General features: G+C 36.5%; 1 protein-coding gene and 1 long non-coding RNA gene across 5 annotated transcripts; one reads left to right on the forward strand and one right to left on the reverse strand.

The window, feature by feature from the left end:
• Nucleotides 1-1,215: 1,215 nt before the first annotated feature.
• On the forward strand, nucleotides 1,216-3,504 carry LOC149989700 (uncharacterized). Its single transcript, XR_016498363.1, has 2 exons — nucleotides 1,216-2,561; nucleotides 3,071-3,504. It is a non-coding gene; the product is annotated as an uncharacterized LOC149989700 (long non-coding RNA).
• An 8,629-nt stretch (nucleotides 3,505-12,133) lies between these two features.
• Nucleotides 12,134-19,953, reverse strand: LOC112279159 (kinesin-like protein KIN-4C). Of its 4 annotated transcripts, none has more exons than XM_024513316.3 (19): nucleotides 19,661-19,953; nucleotides 18,354-18,909; nucleotides 17,891-18,037; nucleotides 17,512-17,664; nucleotides 16,894-17,144; nucleotides 16,199-16,386; nucleotides 15,839-15,963; nucleotides 15,684-15,720; nucleotides 15,483-15,574; nucleotides 15,197-15,310; nucleotides 14,952-15,065; nucleotides 14,723-14,809; nucleotides 14,427-14,625; nucleotides 14,101-14,219; nucleotides 13,717-13,815; nucleotides 13,453-13,476; nucleotides 13,230-13,322; nucleotides 12,533-12,616; nucleotides 12,134-12,394 (listed from the first exon to the last, which is right to left on the reverse strand). In XM_024513316.3, the coding sequence occupies exons 2-19, from the start codon at nucleotides 18,522-18,524 to the stop codon at nucleotides 12,212-12,214; spliced, it is 2,280 nt and encodes a 759-aa protein (XP_024369084.1). In that variant the 5' UTR covers nucleotides 18,525-18,909; nucleotides 19,661-19,953; the 3' UTR covers nucleotides 12,134-12,211. The 4 variants fall into 4 exon arrangements, with proteins under 4 accessions (XP_024369084.1, XP_090100506.1, XP_090100507.1 ...); XM_090244380.1 differs by lacking the exon at nucleotides 19,661-19,953 and adding an exon at nucleotides 19,154-19,510; XM_090244381.1 differs by lacking the exons at nucleotides 18,354-18,909; nucleotides 19,661-19,953 and having other exon boundaries at nucleotides 17,512-17,660; nucleotides 17,891-18,024.
• Between the last annotated feature and the right edge of the window lie 1,979 nt (nucleotides 19,954-21,932).

Below are 21,932 nucleotides of genomic sequence, written 5' to 3' on the forward strand. Positions count from 1 at the left end.
TCCAATGATGATAAATTTTAATTTGTGAATAACAATGATTTCTAAGTACCCCTCAAATCAAAGACTAAAATAAAAAAAATCTAAGGTGAACAATCGAGCAAATCCTTTTGATTTATGGAAAGACCTAGCTTGTGCAAAGACAAATATATCTTTTGGATAGTTCATCCAATTAATGCCTTCATTGCAGAAACAATTGAAAGAAGATGCCATAGTGCTAAGGCAATCTAAGAAGTTTAGAGAGTCTCGAAGGATTAAAGAAGAAAATCTAGAATTGCTTAATTTAGAAGAAAATTATGATGTATTTGAAATAGAAGTAGAGATTGCAGATAAATTCATATAGGGTATTATTGTAGATGATGGTAGCAATGTCAATATCATGCCTTTATCTACGCCTTTATCCACAATGCAAAAGTTGGGACTCCAAATTACACACCCCTCTATTTTCAACCTCAAGATGGCAAACCAAGGAAGTTATAAACCAAGGAAGTTGTAAACCACTTGGTATGATCAAGAAATGGTGGAATTGATTATACTTTCAATTTTTCCTCTCTAAGCGCAGTAGAGAGCAAAAGCCTATTTGTTAGGATTGCAGAACTTAAGAAGAAAACCAAGTGCCGAAAATGTACAAAGAGGGGACATTGGAAGAGCGAATGCCCCAACAACAACATTAACAGATCATTTAAGATAAACAAAAATAACGGCGTAAAGAAATGCAAGGCAAACGCTGCCATCACTGAAGACTTTGACGAGGATGACAGCACGACGATCATGGCGCATACTAACAAACCCGTGGACGACTCTGACACTTGGTACATGGACGGAGGTGCGATAGACCACATGTCAGACCGTCTAGATTAATTTGTCTCGCTAAAAATTGTATCCCAAGGGCAATGGCCCGTGATGATCGTCAACAATAGATGACTCTGGGTTCGAGGTATTGACTGGATCCACTTACAATGTAAGCTCAAGGATGCGTGGAAGCTACAGCACATCCACCGTGTCTTCTACATCTCAAAACTACGAAAAAATCTCTTCTCTGTAGGGCAAGCAGCCGACAAAGGTTTCATTACTACATACACCTACCGCACATGCTACCTCACAAGTCTCGAAGGGTGGGAAAAGATTGTTTTAACAGGAATTCGAATTAACAAATTATACAAACTGGATCTTAAAGTCAAATGTCAAGCCGCCCAAGCTCACATTGCTACGGCAAGAGACGCACACAACAGATGTGATGATACAAATTTGAACTCGGCAGATATGACGAAATCTTCAGCAAGCACAATGGAATCTAGAACAGGGAAGGCCAACATGCAAGGATCCTCCAAGTCGATTACAGCCCCCAAAAGCCTTGAAGCGGCTGCTGCCCATCTCCCTTACCACTGAACAATGTTGTCCTCAAGACATTAGTGGATGCTCTCTACTAAAGCATGCAGAAGTGAAAGAGAATCAATCAACTCACTTTAGAAGGCAAAGTAGGTAGAAGCACTATTGGGATCTAGTGGTGAGCATTGTAGTGCAATTTTCTGCAAGCCCACAACGCCAATAGTACCAAGCTGTAGCACAGATCTTTCGTTACCTCGCAGGCACTCTCCATCTTGCATTGTGTTTCAGCAGCACAGCCAAAACAATGTTGCTCGAGGGATATGGAAACGCGAACTATGCTGGAGACATCACAGATCAAAAGTCGTGCACAAGGACGCTACTCTTGCTAAACGAGACACCCATCTACTGGTATATTAGAAAGCAAAATTGTGTTTCTATTTGCACTACCGAATCCGAATATGTGGCAGCAGGATCCACTACAAAGGATATCATATGGCACCGCATGCTCCTTGCAAATCTGCATTACAAGCAGAGCCAAGCCACGCGCCTCCTCTCCGACAACGAGAGTGCAATTCGACTTGTGCACAACCTTGAGTTTCACCATCAAACAAAGCACATCGATGTAGTTTATTACTTTATATGTGAGTACCAACGTTTGGGCGATATCAACATTCAGTATGTCAATACCATTGCACAATTGGCAGATCTGCTCATGAAGGCATTACCTTTCGATCATTTCTCTTTGCTTCGTGAACTGCATTGGATTGCTTCAAATGCCCAGCATTGAGCCTGCCCATTACGCAAAGTTTTTCTGATATTATAGCCCACTAACATCAGGAGCTAGTGGTTTGAGAGAGGATGTTGAAAAACAACCTTCTAGGTTGGATGACAAACAGATTTCCGTCGCACGCCATTCCAACACACTCGCATGCCCACCCGCGCAATTTGGGTATATAACTAATTCCGTTTAAGGCAAATGATGATTTAAACTAGTTCGTTAGGGTGAGTGACATTTAAGACCCCACGCACATTCACGAAAAGATAGATGTGTTATTTTTTATCTTCTATTTAATGCAAGTAGCATTCTATTTCATGCAAATAACAGAAGCTTTTGCAAGGTCTCATGTGTGTGTGGATCGAATATGGTTCGAGCATCTTTTCACTTTATTCTCAACAGTGGCTAGATCGGGGGAATGAGATTAATCAGAGATGGGCGGCTTGTTGGTGTACCGAGAGTGAGTTTCTGATCGGGACTAGATGATGCTGGGTTGGCCGCCGCAACAGTCGCTGTGGGTGTTGCCTCCTTAGTGTCAGCTTTAGAGTCGGATTGTAACAAGGATGTACTGGCACCATCCGTCGTTTGTGGGGTAGGGTCTTGTGGTAGTTATGGATGTAGCATTTCATGGTCAGGTGACCATGTACTCGCAGATTGGTCTTCATGTTGGTAGCCATGATTTTGAAGCGGTCCATTGAAGTGTCAAGTTTTGTCAAATGTTATGTACATGCTCACGACTATTTTGTTTGTATGCGGATTGAACACGCGGTAGGCTTTTGCCGCTTCATTGTATCCAAGAAATATGGTCGGGATTGCCCTGGATTCAAGCTTATTCCGTTGTGTTCTGTCCAAATGCATGTAAGCTAGACATCTTAAGGTTCGGAGATGGTTGAGTTTTAGTCGCACTTGAAAGAATTTTTTGTCCGGAGATACTCACAGGTTGGCCTTTGCCGGTGATTTGTTTTGCAGATAGATGACTGTTTTTGCCGCCTCGGCCCATAAGAGGGTTGGTACTTTTTCGCCGAACAGCATGCTTCTTACCATGTCTAGTATTGTTTTGTTCTTACGCTCTGATACCCCGTTTTGCTGAGGGATACGGGGCGAGGCAAACTGCCTGTTGATACCGTGTAAGTCGCAGAATTTAGAGAATTCTAGTGACTTACACTCGCCACCATTGTCCGACCGGAGGGTGAATATACGGCATCCTGTTTGGTTTTCTACATGCTTCTTAACAATACAAAACTTCTCGAAGGTTTGATTTTTGTGTTTCAGAAAGTAGATCTATGTTTCACGAGTGAATCATCCGTAAAGGTCAAAATATTCGGCACCCCCGAGTGTTTGGTACGGCTTCTGAGCTGTAAGAACTATACGTTTACTCAATAAATAATACCAGATTTCCGGAATTGGTTATTTGTCCTATGTAGAGCAAGTTTCTGCTGAGACTCGGGACATAACAAACCTCTCTGATTGTTTTCATTTCATCTTTTGGCGTTGGAAGTTCAACACTTCCTTTGCCTTTGATCACGTGATCTTGGCTTGAACACGAAGTCACCACTCCTTGTGAACTATGCTGAACAGGATGCTATTGAGCCTACTACCCAGTAGTGGTTGGGAGTGGTATCTATCGAGAGAACAGCAATAGCTACTTCTATACCTTCCTCTGGCAGAGGACTGTTTTCCCAAGAAAGAAGTTAATATGGTTGTCTTTATTTAATAAGTTGTAATGTGCGCCAATGTATGTAATGACAAGATGTCACGAACATATACATTTACCCCAATAGTTATTTATATAATTAGGTAGAAGTAGGTAACTATTAATTAATTTTACAAAGTCTTTTAAAAAAGCTTCTTGGAAGCTTCATAAATGTGGTTTTGACTTTAGATGTATTTATAGGATAGAAACTTGGCCAACAAGTTAATCACATGTTGGTAGTTTGTGGAACAAGTTAACTCTGTGTAGTAACTTGTAGAACAAGTTAACTATGTGGTGCATACATAGATAACTTGCCTTACAAGTTAAGACATGTAGCTAGTAAAGTCAATATGATTTGGAGGTCCTATAGGACATCACGACGTAGCTCCTAATTAAGAGTATATATGGAGGCAAGAGTGAAGCCTTCTTCACTCTTACCAATGCCTTTGTAGTCCTTAGTCTTATTCCAAGACTTTTTAGTCTTCTTGTTTTTGGCAATAACCATTCTAATTCAATATTGTATCATCTTTGAGTGACTTTCTAGCTCCTTTCAATGATACATGAGCGTATCAAGGATTTTCTTTTGTCGAGATTCATATCCTTGAGAGTTTGATAAGAATACTAACATATTGTTTTGATCTTGTTTTAGAAGTGAGTAAATTATCCAACTTCTAATGCTGTGTTTTAAAGATTATGGACTATCCACCTTTAAACAAAAAATCTTTTTTACTAACATTGATCTTTTCCTTAAAGAAAGTGGATTACCACTTTTTATAGAAATTTTTATTAGAAGTTGCAGATTATCTTTTTTAAATTTAACTTTTTGAATTTGTTTGAATTGTCTACAGAAGAAAAGAATATGGATGCTATTCCTAGCAGTAGCAAGAATAGATTTGCAACTATTGCAGATCTTCACAAACTTCTCAACACTCTTAGGGCAAAAATTTCATATATCACCAATATCAACCATGAGAGCACTACTTCTATATCTATGGAAGAAGTCTAAAGTCTATGTCAAGAAGTTGTATAGTTGAGGGAAACAAGTCAATCAACCTCACAACCAAATTCAGGGGGTCTTGCATCTACAAGCTCAAGAAAGGCAAGAATTAGTATGCTCGAGAAGTTTGATAGAACAAGATCAAAATTTTGAGGGTTTTTACAATAAATTAAGCTCTACTTAAGATTACACCCTTTCCAATACGCGGATGGATTTAGTTAAGTCGACTTCATAGGTGCACTTCTATTTAGAAGTGTATTTTTTTAGTTAGTACCTTTGATGGAAAAGGATTCACGACTTCTTTATGATTTAAATTCATTTTTAAAATTTTTTATGGCTACATTTGAAGAAAGTAATTGAAAATGAGTAGTAGAGACCAAATATTTATTTTTATGACAAGAATCACAATCAACCATCACATATGCTACTCAATTCCAAAATCTTATTTGCGATGTGGACTAGAATGACAAAGCACTTATTAAATAATTTTAATATGGGTTGAAGGATAGCGTCAAAGATTTGTTATTAACAATGCAGAAAAAAAAAAAAAAAAAAATCTTTGGAATAATTTATTACTCAAGCCATTCCATACGACAAATGATTATTTAAAAGGCATCAAGAACAAAGACTTGGCTAAAGAGGAACAAGTCAAGTAATGGCAGTAGCTCTCAAGTTTTCTGAAACATATTCATCAACGCCAGAACCAATACAAATTGATACAATATGTTTTAAACCTTTAACAAAGTAAGAAAAGACTCAACATTGCTAAGAGGGTTTATATTTATATTGTGGAGAAACTAAGTACATTGTTCAAAATTATTCAAAGAAATAACATAATTAAAAAATAAAGAGTATAATTATCAAAGAAGATAATGTGTCAAAAAATAAGTTTTTCTAGCTGGAATCATATGCAATACCTAGTAAAGGTCTTATTTTTTCCTCAATCCCCTCACCTTTTTTTTATAATAGATGTATATTTAGGATCTAAAAATCACAAAGTCTTTGCCTTATTAGATTTAAGAGCCTCAGCCTCTTTTATAAAAATTTTTTTTGTCAAAAATCAAAAAATACCTTTAGTCAAGAAAACTAAATCCGTACATGTATAAGTCATAGATAGTTATTCGTTGTCTTCTAGAAATGTTACCCATGAGATTTTTCCATTAGATGTAACAATTAAAGATCATAACAACATAGTAGTATTTAATGTAATATGATCTCCCTCCCATCTATTTATTTTAGGATTATCGTGGCTAGAAAAATATAACCCTCAAATAGATTGGATTTCTTCTAACCTTATTTTTTTTGTTAGTATAATTCAAGATCGGGTCAGTGAAGTAGAAGTATATAAGTCTAGTATATCCAAATTTTTACTGGTAGATGTAAGAGCTTTCATGCATGCTACAAAAGAAGGATCATCTTTTGCTATATATGCTATGCCAATTTTTAATGATGGAAAAATGTCAAGTAGTATTCCTAGCTAATATCAAGAATTCCAAGATATTTTTGAAAAAAAAATATAAATATTCTTCCAGAGTATTGACCTTACGATTGTTCAATTGATTTATAAGAAGGAGCTCAACTACCATTCGAACCAATCTATAGCTTATTGCAGAATGAATTGGTTGCATTGAAGGAGTATATTGATAAAAACTTGGCAAAGAATTTCATAGGCCATTCTAAATTTTTAGCCGAGACTTCTATCTTATTTGTGAAGAAGAAAGACGGATCTCTGCAGATGCATATGAATTATCAAGAATTCAATAAGATCACCATCAAAAATAGATATCCTTTGCCTTTGATTTCAAGACTTCTTAACCAACTTAATCAAGTAAAGATCTATACCAAAACAGATTTGCAAGGAGTATACAACTTAATTCATATCAAAGAAGGAGATGAATGGAAGACTACTTTTTGAACTAGGTATGGACATTTTTAATATAATGTCATGCTTTTTGGATTCACGAATGCATTGATCACTTTTCAACATTTTATGAATGATGTTTTTTGTGAATTTCTAGATGATTATATTGTTTGCTATTTAGACAACATTCTAATCTACTCTAAGAATTCAAGAGAACATAAACTTCATATTTGTCATGTGTTACATAAATTTAAAGATGTAGGATTATATGATAAATTGGAAAAGTGTGTATTCCACACTATTCAAGTTGACTTTTTAAGATACATCATTTTTAATAAAGGCCTTATGATGGATTCTAAAAAAATTCAAACTATCATAGATTAAAAGATTCTAAAAATAGTATGAGATGTATAATACTTTTTGAGCTTTGCTAATTACTACCGAATCTTCAATAAGAACTTTTTTCAAGTTCCACCTCTACTTACATGTTTGACTTGTAAAGACAAACTTGAATAGAATAAAGAAGTTGAAGCATCATTTAATACTTTAAAGAAGGAATTTACTTTTGCACCAATCTTACATTGTATCGAGTTCTCCAAGGCATTTTTTGTGAAAACAGATGCATCAGACTTTATTATGGATGTTGTCTTGTCACAAATGGGAACAAATGACAAACTCCACTCAATAGCTTTTCATTCTAAGAAATTTTCAGTACTTGAGATTAATTATGAGATCCATGACAAAGAACTCTTTGCAATCATGGATTCATTTTAAGAATGACATCATTATCTAGAAGGTGCTTCAAATCCCCTCATTATATATACAGATCATAAGAACCTCAAGTACTTCATGTCAACACATGTTTTGCATCATTGTCAAGTGTATTGGAGCATGTCTTTATCTAGATTCAATTTCAAGATCATTTGTCGACACAAAAAATATCTTCCAAGCTTGTCATGATTTTTGAATAGTCGAATATTTTGGATACAATAAGACTTTAAAGCTAATAGCAAGAAATTTTAGTTGGCCTCAAATGTGAAAGATAGTTAAAGACTTTGTACAATCATGCAATACTGGTTCAAGATCCAAAACTCCTTGCCATCAAACTTATGGACTTCCTCAACCATTATCTATTCTAGAATAATCATAGTCTTCTGTTTCTATTGATTTTATCATGGATCTTCTAGTCTCAAGTTCATATGATTTCATATTCGTAATCGTAGATCATTTCACCAAATTGGCATATTTTTTTACTATGTACAAAATCTATTTCAAGTGAAAAAACAACTAAGTTTTTCATTGACAATATCTATTGCTATCATGGATTGCTAAAGGATATTTTATTAGATACGAGGACTAAATTTGTATCAAGATTTTAAAGAATCCTATTCAAGATTCAAAAGGTGGATATAAAGCTTTCTTCAGCTTTTCATCCTCAATTTGATAGGCAAATGGAACGGATAAATCAAATTTTGGAGCAGTATTTGAGGTGTACCATTAACTATCATCAAGATAATTGGACAACTCTTTTGTAACTGGTAAAGTTTGCATACAATAATTTGATACATTCTTCTATTTAATAAACACATTTTTTTACCAATTATGGTTATCATCCGTGACTTGATACTTTTAACTTTTCAAAAGTTGATAATCTTATGATGAAAGATTTAGCAAATCATTTATCAAAACTATATGCAACAATGAAGGTACAATTAAAAGAAGTTCAAGGATGGCAAAAGACCAACACGGATGCCTATTGCAAAGAGCAACCAAAATTTAAGATAGGTGATAAGATATGGCTACTTTGTCATGATATCAAGACTACTTGTCCTTGTGAAAAGTTGGACTATTGTAGGCTGGGACCTTTTTCTATTCGTAAATAAATCAATCCTATTGATTATCAATTACATCTATTAGAATCTATGAAGATCCACCATATTTTTCACATGCCTATTCTTGAGCTGTATTATATAATGAATATTTTGAGAACAAGACAAATGCCACCTCTTCCTATAGAAGTAGATAATAATCAAGAATTCAAAGTGGAAGAAGTCTTAGACTATAGGCGGTACTAAAATAAGTTAGAATATCTTGTTCATTGACGTAGATATGATATTAATGAACGTATATAGGAGCCATCAAAGAATCTTGCAAATGCAATAAAGAAGATTAAGGACTTTCATCAACGACATCTATTAAAACCAAGATAAAGAGTTATAAAGATCCATGAAAGATGATGATTGCTCCTCATGGAACTTGTCTATAGAAGGGAAGGTAATATCATGGTTTCGACATAAAGAGAATTTGCCTCAAGAAAGCACTGGGCTCTTCATTGTCATTAATTACTCAATCAAGTCTTGAATTAAGAAAGACCAATTTCATATATGAAATTTCCCTTTTTGAGCAATTACACCAAATACATAAGCCTCAAGTAACCAACAACATCCAAAATATGATAAAATCCTCTAAAATCTTATATATCCTTATGTAGAAAATTTTCTAAACTTCAACACCTCATATTTTCTAATCCATCCATCCAAAAAAACTCAAATTTTACATGAGATACTAATATATTCTTATTAACTTCTACAATAAATTTCAACCATAAATTCATTGTCGAACTTGATATAACTTGAAAACCCTAATAGTTGCTTTAAATCCTTAATTTTATACACTTATATGCAATTTTTTTTATATCTCACAAAATATAAGTTCAAATGCCACGAAATTTATATATATAGTTTTTTAACACAAAATTTTACATTCTCCAAAAGGTTTGAGCCAAAAATTTGTCTAAAAACTCAATTTATGGCTCCAAATATAACTAAAAATGAAACCATTCACTTACTACCTTTGATTTAGAAGTGTTGTGTTCAACTCCCTATAATACCTTCACATGAACTCCAAAAGCAATTATTCTTTCATAGAAGATGTAGGCCTTAAAATTGTTGTTCTAGCCGCACCTTCCAATCTTCAAAATATGTTGTAAAACTCCTCATATCTTCAAAAGAGTAATAATATGTCTTAAATTAATACCTTAACTTCAAATGGTTATATCTTCTTCACCCTATTTCCAAATCTTCTAATTTTTGTACAAAAATTGTAGTCCAAATCCTAAAATTTACAATCATGGCTTCTAATTTCTAAATGCCTTCTTTGAAGTTGCCGAAATCCTTATTAAGCCTCCTCAAAGCCCATTGGGCATGGTATTTGACCAATAGGGATGAAGTTCTCCATTCCTTGCCTTCATCCGACCATGCCTTACTTTCATCCTTGCCAATTAGCCTCCTACTAGTTTAGATTTTCATCCTTAAGCTTCCACCTTCTCTTATAGAAGTAGATAATAATCAAGAGTTTGAGGTAGAAGAAGTCTTAGACTCAAGTTGGCACCGAAATAGGTTGGAATATTTTATTCATTGGCACGGATATGATATTAGTGAATGCACATGGGAGCCATCAAAGAATCTCGCTAATGCAACAAAGAAAGTTGAAACTTTTAAACAACAAAATCCATCAAAACCAAGATGAAGAATAACAAATCTTTGCTATAAAAAAAACAAGATCAAAAGAAGATAACATTCTATCTTCTATCTTTCTTTATAGCTTATGTGTATTTGTGACGCTAAAGAGATAGAGAATCAACAACCAGTAGATTTAACTCAAGAGCTTTCATTTGCGAACTTATCAAATGAAATATTGTGATTTTTACAACCTTCAAGATGTCAAAATTGAGATGAAGATCCTCAAGAACAACATATCTTTTCTCAAATAGATGGCAAGATACAATGTGTTTGGTATCACGACCTTGGAAGAGACTTCTGCTATTTGGTGATTTTATTAGAGGTAGAAATAACTCTTCACAGTATTCCAAATATTTTATTTGAAGGAAGTTATTAAGGCTTCAATAATGATTAAATAATAAGGTGGTCTTTTCATCCTAGTATGGGACACTATCAATGGTTGAGAGGGCCTATCAACCATCTTCGAAGAGAGCAAAGAGTGGAGTATGTGACAAATATAATTTGCCGCATCTTGGACTTCCTCAACATATGAAAACCGTTCCTTGTGAAACTCGTTCCTAAAAGAAGGGATAATGTCACGAATATATATATATATATATATATATATATATATATTTATCTCAATAGTTACTTATATAATTAGGTAGAAGTAGGAAAATATAGATTAATTTCATAAAGTTTTCTAAGGAAGCTTCGTAGAAGTTTTATAAATGCGGTTTTGACTTTAGATGTATTTATAAGACAGAAACTTGGCCAACAAGTTAATCACATGTTGGTAGCTTGTGGAACAAATTAACTCCATGTAGTAGCTTGTGGAACAAACTAACTATGTGGCACATACCTAGATAACTTGCTTTACAAGTTAAGATATGTGGCTAACAAAGTCAATACGTTTTGGAAGTCCTATAGGACATTGCCACGTAGTTCTTAATTAAGAGTATATATAGAGGGAAGAGTGAAGCCTTCTTCATTCTTATCAATGCCTTTTTAGTCCTTAGTCTTATTCTAAGACTTTCTAGTCTTCTTATTTTTGGCAATAGCTATTCTAGTTTAATATTATATCATCTTTGAATGACTTTCTAGCTCCTTTCAATGGTATATGACTATATTAAGGATTTTCTTTTGTCAAGATTCATATCCTTGACACAAGAATACATACCTATATTTTTTAAAAAATTCCTAAAGATATTATTTTAAATGGCCGTCAAATAATACTTATGTTGTAGAATCCTTAATGTTGTATCTATGCATAATTCATGAATATCAATCTTCTAATCTTCTTTTGTCCTATTTATAGATTAAGATTTAATTCAAATGACTTCTTATGAAGAAGGATTTGTCTCCTTAAAGAATATAATGTTAATTTTGACAAAACATTGCTTTGAAATTGCATCTTGTAGCTTAAATTCAAATTACTAAATAGAATGGATATTGCTTCCAAACTTCAGCATAAAATTAGAAATCACCATAAGACAAGATACTTCTAAGAAAGAATCTGCACTACTTTGGTATAAATGGCAGAGGAATCCTCTCCTTATGTATAAGAAATAAACAAACGAACAAAAAGTAACAAAAAATAATTGTATTCAACTGATTAAATTCAATTTAAGCTACAATTGTTTTTAAACAAGCAGAATGACTGAGAACTCAGATCTCATTTTAAAAGTTAAGCATTGTGTTCTACAATCTTTAAATTTTAAATCTCTTGAGGATGAAGGTTCCATGACACATTCAGTGCTTCATTCTTCTACGCTTACAAGGTAAAAGTAAGATTTATTCTTAACATATTGAGAAGATACTCAAAACGTTCCACGATTGATCCTACTTTCATATACCATTTATATCTCCGTTGAACTAATTTCAATAATTAACATAGCACTCAGTACCAATTTTTTGTAAGCAGAAGCAGTGTAGACTTGAATCAGTATGTGTACTAAGGCCCACCAAGTAGAGACTTCAGTAGAAAATAGATGATCGATTCCACGCAGCCATTACAGAAGAGTAATAGGAAACTGCAAAGCTGAATTTTCTTAAGAATTCATACTGGTGTCATATGACTCTGGGCTGGCTGCAGTCTACTCCTGGACGCTCTATTGTTTACAGAGCCAGACGAGTGTCCTCTACTGGTTCTACTCTTCTGACTGTACTGCATCCTAAACCAGAAAAGGCTGCAACAGGCAAGGCTTGCGGGAAGAAGACACAGCTTGATGAACGGTTGCTTCTGCGCACAATGATGTCTCGTCAGTCAAACTCTTCTGGAGAATACACCAGACTTTATACGAAGTTCCACGGCATACACCCCTACAGAAGAGTCCAACTTCTATAGAGATCAGAAATATATGAATAACGCAGCACTGACCTGAAAAAAGCCCCTCAGTCCTGTGGTGATCCTCCACATTTGCAAATCTCGAGGTTCATCTTCGACCTCGTGCTGCACATACGCCTAGAGATGACACAATTTCACAGGTCAGAGAGTATAAGTGGAGCATGCAATTCAAAACAACAGACCAGCAAATTCTGTGCGCGTGGAAATGCCTCGAACAAACATTCGCTCGTCTCTAGAGTCTCAACATCTACCCGAGGGAAACTTTAGTAATGTGGCTGCAGCAGTGTATGAGTCAACAACGGTAGTTCCACAATCGTAGTAAGAGCTGTGAACAAGAGCTATAACTTCACCGGGTTTAGAAGTGTGGTTGAAGACTCTCACTGGGTTGGGGTTTGACGCTCGATTGTGGTTGAAAAAGAGGACACAAAGCTGTCGCTATATGAAAGTAGTAAGTCAAAGAAGATAACGGCTCAGCTAACTGTTGCCAGAGGAGATCGCGAGTTACTTCTCCATGAAGGTGTGGTGACAGGTATCTTAGCATCCTACCAATCCCATGACGATGCATTTTCACAGGGCAACAGAATGCTGAAATTTGCTGCCCCTCCACCTTCAGAGAAAAAATTTAGAGGTCTTCTGTGCAAAATTCACTTAAACTAGAGTTCTACTTAAAACACTCACTATAACTCCCTCGACTGCTGAAGGATGTAGAATTGAGAATAACAACTTCAACCTTTTCCGTCTTCAACTTGGCATCTCCATCGATAAATTGCTGATGACCAAGGCACTGAGACCAGACTTCTTGCTTACTTTTCAAGGCTGCGATCTGCTCCCAATGACAACACAGGAGAACTCAACGCCACTGAAACATATACCAAGCTCGAAAGGAGACCTGCTGCTGATATTTGCTTTCTTGCGGCGCCTTGGCGAGAGGGTTTCGAGGGTTCACATCGTACCTGGACCTTTAGTTGTTTCAATTTCTGCAAGAAAGCCTCTTAAAACTTCAGTGTATTCTTGTCTGAGGCACACATTCACTCATACCCTCCTTCATTAATTTGTTCCTCCCCAGCTGCAAAGTTAAGTGTTGCGATAAGCTGGAATCATCTGCTAAGACTCTAGAATTTCTCGTCCATTTAATATTTCCACACCCTTAGTAACGGCACAACCACATACTCCACATTAAATCAACTTGCCATTCAGGATCACGAGCAGAGCTTTACCTGCAGATACTTCTTTTCCTCTTTAAGTTCCACCAATTTCTTTTCGAAGTGTTCCTTCAGGTACACTGCGTCAGGTCGAACGAATAACTTAATCTCCGCCTGTAACACAAACCGGACAACGATTGAGAAAGTGGCATGATTTCAAAAAATTCCATGATGCTGAGTTCAGTAACAGAAAAGGAGATTAATGAACCTTTTTCTACAGGACTTTTCAGAATTCGAGTTCCCAAAATATCAAATTACAAAAATACGATAGGTAGCTCTTGAAATATTCACAATATGCAAAGGTGTCCTAAAATGCGAGGAGCAAGGTGGGGAACTGTAATTCCTTTCTGTGGTAAACAATTCACTTGAAGCAACTCTCTCAATAAGCGATCTCTTCACCTCTTTTTGCTCAAGACGTTTGTCTATTTCCCGTAACTCTTTGTCAAAATTATCTTGCACCGATGTGCGTTTAAACTCTTTCAACAACAACTCAGTATCAATTTCCCCCGAAAATTCACCTGCAAACGCAATCCTTTCATAAGAGGCACTCCAATCACAATATTATGAAACTATGGTATGATGACCAGTATGTTGACCCCTTCTACACATGATTTTGAACCTCACAAGATGAAAACACCAACACCAACAAACATGCACACGGCAAGGCACTGATAAAAGGATTATCTACATCTCAAGCAAAAGAGCAGCGACTCATGATCTTATACCAGTTCGTAGATAAATATCCCCATCAATGCCTGCAACACCGAAACCTGGTCCAGCTGTACTCTCTCCTCTGCTCCTGGATGATGTAGAGGAAGGAGCCTTAGAGGAGGTGTCTGACGGAGCTCTAGCGTGCTGCAGTTGTTGTAGCTCACATTCTAATTCCTGTATCCTAACTACGTACTCTTTCAGCAGATTATCCGTCTGCACAACCATATCAAAGTCAATTGTCAAGGGACATAAGCAATATTCGCCTAAACCACAATAGGAACTAAGTCAAAGTACATAAAGAAAGGTGCACCTGCACATGTTGTCCTTCATCGATATCCTCATAAGTTTTTCCAGTTCGAAGTTGGTCGAGCTTTATCCTAAGCTTGTCACGCTCTACCTGTACACCAAAATATTACAAAAGTCTATTGCAAAGGTGACTCATCAACCAGACACCTTCAGATGCATCAATTGTGATAAAATACAGTACAAAGACCTCTAAGGACTTAACAATTATGACAGTAAAACAACACACAGCTTACTTGTGATTCTAGGGCGCACTGAGAAAGTATATCAATGCGATCGCGCGCCTCTTCCAACTCACGCCCCAGTTCCATGTTGCTAGCTTCAAGCCAGGCAACCTTTTGCTTCAACATCTGTAAAATTTAAAACCATTTTATCAGCACCAGCTCTTTAGCCGCGCAAAGCAAACAAAGAAAATGTGATCCAGAGAGGCTTGCTAAACAGGAACCTCCAAAGCTTGGAAGGAACAAAAAAAATTATGTACCTGGACTTCGGCGTTTGAAGGACCTCCTGCCCTTGCACATACAAGCTCAGCCTGCATAAGCTCAAGTTGCTGTCGCATTCGCTGCATCTCAGCTGCAAGTGGATCACGATTGACCTAAACACACGAAAATTGTCCATTCTGTTAGAATACCCAAATTCAAATACATTCCTTGATAATATCACTGTTTATTAAAGATGAGCACATCAAGTATTTAATATAAAAGCAATTGATATCATAAATACTCAAACAAATACCACAGAGATCTCACAACAGACTAGGTACTCACTGTAGGCTTATTTCGAATGTTACGAGCCCTATTAGCATACTTGAGGGTATTGATCGACTCTTCAGCATTTACATCTGCTGGACTTACGCAGGCTGCAGGACAAAAAAAAATATTGCAAATTGGATCATTTTGGAACATGATAAACTAGGAACATTAACAAAAACCTCCATGCAATGTGGCTGTTTGCATCAGAATACTCACCAATCATGACCGTTCTACTATTTCCCCCAAGAGAATCCTGCAACCAGCAGAAAGAACTCAGAAACTCAAAATCAAATTTCAGCCATAAACCTATGAAAACTACTCCAAGTCCCCTTGACGTACAGACTTCCAAGCAAAAATTGACAAATTCATACCTGAAGTAATCGAGTTAACTTGCTGTCTCTATAAGGAACATGACCTCCTTCTCTTCGCTTTCTCTCATCACCTAGTGCACTGATCACGTTTCCAAGTGCTAAAAGGCCTCTGTTTATGTGAATACCTGAGATAATTCGTACCAAACATACCGACAGTTAATTAAACAGCGAAATTTGTCTTGGCTCAGGAACTAGGATCTATATGCATGTGGGGCTGGCTCGCTTTATAACCCACAGCGAGGAGACACAAAAAAAAAAAAAAAAAAAAAAAAAAAAAGGATATCGAACACCTCGAGATTGTAAAAAGAAGAAAAGAAAGACATAGTAACAACAATAATTATTAGGGTAATGTCTGGTAACCTTCTTTGAAACGAAGACCATCAGCCCCTGTTCGCTTTGCTCTTTCAGAACCAGCTAAATCTACGAGATGTAACTTCGCACATAAATAATCTTCGTTACAATCCTCAGGTGAAGGATTTCCGCCATCAGGAAGCGGATCCCATTTTCGTCGCTGCTCTAGTGTGATAGTGAATATCGCATGCGACCGACTGCACATTAATAGAAGAGATACCTATGAGTAACGATACCTTTAAAATAGAAACGTAAGATCCAAACGGCCTGTTTCGGAAAAAACCATGCCAGTGGCAATAAACACGAGCACTGCAACTTCCAGAACCTTCATTTGAACACACACACTCCTGGCAGCTGAACCAGAGATGCTATCTACATCCTTCCAAACGCTCTTTAGAGCACGAACTACATTTTCTTACCAATAAGACACTTAAATGATCAGGATCCTAATGATTGACACAGCAAATGCAGCCCTCACCACCCTAAGCCACTAGTTTTACAAGAAGCACGATAGGACAAGTAGAATCTCAAACACCAACAACCACTAAAAAACCCAGGTATGAATTTGATCTTAATTCAGAGTGTGATTCAAAAACGTTTGTATGAGGTGCCAACTTATTATTTAACTGACAGCCAATGGATCAAGCCAATTAACATGTCTCTTTCATATAGTAGTCCCACAGTGTTCAGAAGCAGTTGATGACCTAGAATGGGAATTCATGTTCGTGCTTCCAGTTGCACGACTAAGAGAGCCATGCTCTAAGTAAGCCGCCATTTCTTCCAGACTCTTCACATCAGCTTCTGTCACGCCCATCAAGGTGATTCCTCCAGCAGTGGTCTCCCGAATTTGAATGGGTGGTTTGCCTACAGCTAATGCTTTTAACCCTCCCCCAAATATGTACTCTGTTGATGGAGGATTTGGATCCAGAAGATCGTGAATTTCCTCCTTGAGTATCTACACGTAAATAACACCAGACATAATATAATCAATATTGGTGTTGAAATCATTGGATTCAAAAACTTGGTGTAAACAAATTACGACGACGTATTAAATTTGAACACTTATGTACACAAGGACAGTTGTCTTGAGGGGGTTCATAAGCAACAAAGAGCAATCTAACAAGAGATTCTCGGCACCCGCTACTGCAGCATTGCACACCGAAATCCATGTATTTCTAACTAAGATCCTTCGAAAAATCTAACCATTTGCTCAAATAAGATCATATCTTAGCTAGTAGATGTAAGACTCACCTGAGATTTTAAGAAGGTACAAGCCCTAAACTCTAAGAAACTCCGGAAGTTAAAAAATAGAGAAAACACACCTCGATAAATGAAACCCTAAGCTGAAAATCAGCCTTGTGCTTGAGAGTTTCAATTCTCTTAAAAATTGTCTGCATAACTTGTGGTATGACCCCATCAGTGCTGCCTCCAACTGTGTAGCCAGTTCCCATGGTGTAAGTTTTCCCAGATCCTGTCTGCGATGAAAGGAAAACGAACGCCACGAGTAAACACATGAAATATAATTCCTGACCTATATTTAAGTCAATCGAATTCTTGGGACTCACTCACGTTAGTCGTTATTGGATGAGAAAGAGACCTTGCGATTCTAAAACATTAACTATCAAACAGCACAGAAGACGCATGTATGATTCAACCATAAGGCACTAATGCGCACAAGGCGTGTACCCAATATCAACCAACCTGCCCATATGCCAGGACGGTGGCATTGTAGCCGTGAAATAACCCCTCAACCAGCGGTTTCACACACTTGTCAAAGATTGCTGAAGACGGTGTATCAGAACTACCAAAAATGTAGTCGAAGGTGAAAGAGTGATGACCGATTTGAACCTGCCACAAAAAAAACTAGTGTTAATATCTCTTCAAGGTCAATAGAGGGACTAACAGCTCACTGTGACCTGAATTTTGACTACAGAAGCACTCAAATGCAAAAGAAATACTTCAATTTTGAGCACTGTGCAATACAATAACCTCCGATTGCGAAGAGGTGAATTACAAGAATTGACCGAATAATTCTCGAAGAACGAAAACTTCTGAAGCATCCAGATAAATATGTGAGAGATCCGCAAGCCCTAATTATTAGTGCAGGTCCGGGCAAAAATTATACGACCCTGGAAAGGATAGGAATGATCAACCAAGTGCCTACCTGTGGTTCACCAGGAACAACTGATATACACTCCTTGCAGCCTTGAACACGCTCTAGTGGAATGAGAGGTCGAATGTTTAAAGCAACTTGTACAGCCTGCGTTGCTTCATTCTCGTCCACGGTGACGTCCTCTTCAAGCCACTCACTCTCAAGGCCGTTTCCAGTCCCCATCACCCTAGCTGTGTCTAAGTCACAGCTCAGGGTTTAGAGGATTATAGCCCGTGTCTGAACAGCGGTAACAAACGGCATTGAACGCGATGTGAACCAAATCACCGACTTCAATAATAAACTGCTGGATATGACGAGGGATGAGCCACTTTGATGCTCAATTAACCTTAACTTCGGAGTGGAGGGACAAAAGGAAGAGAATGAGCAGTCCATGCTGTCATTTCATGGTTGATTACTACTTCTGCAGCATTCTGATCAACGTCATCTCTTCCTACTCGAGAAACCTGTCAATGCCTTTGAAATTCCCCAATTATGCCAATATTCCCGGCTTGATCCCGTATCCCAAGTGCGGACAGTAATGCATTTTGGAGTTCTTTAGGTGAAAATCCTGATCATGATCCAAATGATGAGCTCCGTTAGAACGAACATAGGATACAAACGTAATTTATAGAACGGTTTTGGAGTAAGAAACGCACTTCAAAAACCTAATCTCCTTTTCAGTTGAATGTCCAGATAAGCATGCTGTTGGTATAATGCACTTGTCCGGAAAAAACAAAAAACAAAAACCAAAAAGCAGGAGCAAACATACGATCTAATCTGAGAGAATTACAACGATCGGGTACGAAACGCACAATGAAAAGCATGAACAAAACTTCCACTCCGAGTATTCAAACAAGTGTAGAATACCAAGTAACCACAAGCGTGCACTTTGCGTTGAATCCCCTTTCTCTTCAACTCTCCATTTGGGTAATCCTCCAAAAGAAACCAATGTTCGGCACTATTGGAGGACCTCAAAACAAATTCTCACTCACCATCTACCACAAACTTCGCCATGATCTCCCCAACGATGCGTACAATCGATAAAAAACTTCACTCAAACTACACAACTCACAAACCCAAGTCTGCCACTGTCTCTCTAGACCCTGTCCAAAAAGGATCCTATAATCACGACCAAGCTCATCACTCACCCCCGAGCACCAACTACCATCAAAATCAGTCCCAAATACATGGTGCCCACACCCTAAAATAAACAGCTCCACAATCCGCACAATCAACCCACATTCATCCATGCCATCACTCATCCTCTCAAGGCCATAATCCGCAAATCGAATCCAACAACAACGCCCACGATATCACACCTCTGCGCAACGTCCCGGCCGAACGCCGATTCTCACATGCTCGGGCCTGGCAAATCTGGACGCAGAGCGACGCAATCTGAAGTGCAGGATGATCTCCGAGGGGGAGGAAACGTCTTCAACACTTGTCCACTGCCGCCAAGCCTGACTGAGATGATAGCTGGTCACAAGAGCAGCGAGAGATTGCATGCAGAGAGGCGAAGACAGAGGCCGTGGCTTGCTGAAGCAGCAGCGGTAGCAACAACAACAACAAATTAAGAGCGGGGAGGGAGCGCAGAGGCCGAGGGAGCGGCAGCGGCAAATTGATGCGAGAAGCAGGGAGCAACAGCGTGGGCGGGGGCGGCGAATCCCGGGTCTGGTGACCGGCGCTTCCCGCGGCCGGCACCATCGGTGCCGGTTGTCATGGGGTCCCCCCCATAGCCGTTGCCCCTAACTGCTCTTCAGCCATTTGGACCCAATTCCGCGCTCCTCGGTGCAATCACCACACCCATGGATACCGGTAACCGCCCTCCTCTGCAGGGGCAGTTTCGACACCCCCATTCAGCATGGCTAATGTGAAACCGGGAATAATAATATAACATGTTCTTTGACCGCCATGTTTTGGTACCCATGTGTATCATGTGCATAAATTCCTTCTTTCCTCAGAGTCGATTTATTTTTCTTTGAAAATAATTTGTATATATATATATATATATATAGTTTTATGAATTAATAAATAAGTCAAAGTCTCAATTAGGCATCTATACTTGAATCCAAAAAGTGCACAAGATATGAGTTCATTTTTTGCACATGTTTCACCTAAAGATTCAATCCATATTTCAAGTTCAATTTACAAAGAGGATTTTGTGTCTAGTATTTTTGTGTGTTTTGAATGTTGTTTTGAAGATCCCAAAAAAAATATTATTATTTACTTGTATTTCTAAAATTATAAAATAAACATTTATTTATTTTAAAGAAATTAAAATAAAATAAAATATTTTAAATATATAATTTTTTTCTATTTTATTATAATTTTGACTATTTAAAAAGTTAAGATCATTTTATATCATGTTATATTTTTTTTTTGGACGAGATGGTTGTTTTATCCTATATTATTATAGTAAAAATTAAATTTCAAAAAAGAAAATTGATATTGTATATTATAAACCATGCAAATACTACCTCAATTTTTCATAGATAACTAAATTCATCAATTCTTAAATGAAAATAGTAACCTAAAAAACAAGCTTTCTAATCTTTCTTGCTAATTTTTTTATAACTTTCAAAAGATTTCTATTATGCTTTAAAAAGTAATAATAAATTCTAAATTTGAAACTTTACTTCTTTTTTTTTTTTTTTTTTTTCTTTTTTTTTCTTTTTTTTTTAAAATAAAACTCTAATACACTTGTGTTTTTTTGTCTAAAAAGAAGCTAAGACTAAAAACCTTTTAAAAACTTTCTTTGAACCTCAAAAATATTTATTCTTTTTTCTTTAGAGCTCCTCTAATAAGTTTCCACTTAAGATCTTTGAAGTTTAATAAATCAAACTTAATAGGAGAAAAAACAAAAAAACAAAAAAAAAAAAAAAAAAATGTCAATAAGGTGCTAAGTGTGTACAAAGAAAATTCAACTTCTCTTGATCTTTATTCAAAACAAAGATTAGTTTCTAATTCAAACAACTTTACCAATTATTTTCAAAATCAATGATTGTTCGTATTTTTTTTGAAGGCTTATGAGATATAATATAAATTGAGATTATATAGCTTTTTTTAATGATAATATAATGATAGCTTTGAATTCTTCATAACCTAATTAAATAGCAAATACTATGTTAAAAAATATTTGTCTTACATATTGTAATACTTATCCAAAATGCTTAACAAAAATAAAGTTTTTTCACAAACTTCCATTGATATAAATGCTTTGGTAGAATTATCCTTTATGCACACTATTGATATAAGATAATCACCTTATTATTTTATATCACTTCTAGGCCTTGACGCAGATTAAAATCTTTAACTACTTATTTTCATGTTGTAATCCACTTAATGTACAACGTCCTTAATACACCACCTTTATTAATTTGAGTTGCTATATACAACATGGTCTTTAAATATACAATATATTAGGTAGAAAAATCTCTAAAAGCAATTACTACTACAACATTTTTTTATACAAATCTAAAAAATACCTAAATATAAAAGATAAAATAGAAGTAAAAATATATCTTCCATTAAAAGATAAAAAATTATTAATAATTACATGAAGGACTTAAAGTGCAATATGTTTATGTAATA

This window comes from Physcomitrium patens, chromosome 2 (assembly GCF_059467195.1).
Source record: "Physcomitrium patens ecotype Gransden chromosome 2, ASM5946719v1, whole genome shotgun sequence".
Classification (NCBI taxonomy): Eukaryota; Viridiplantae; Streptophyta; class Bryopsida; order Funariales; family Funariaceae; genus Physcomitrium; species Physcomitrium patens.

Excerpts from the sequence above, each read along its gene's own strand:
- LOC112279159 (XM_024513316.3), bottom strand. The coding sequence starts at position 18,524 with ATGGGGACTGGAAACGGCCTTGAGAGTGAGTGGCTTGAAGAGGACGTC. Across the intron at positions 16,387-16,893 it reads AACATGAATTCCCATTCTAG|TCGGTCGCATGCGATATTCA; the intron begins GTCATCAACTGC and ends ATTAATGTGCAG. Across the intron at positions 14,810-14,951 it reads AGTGCGCCCTAGAATCACAA|GTAGAGCGTGACAAGCTTAG; the intron begins GTAAGCTGTGTG and ends TTTGGTGTACAG.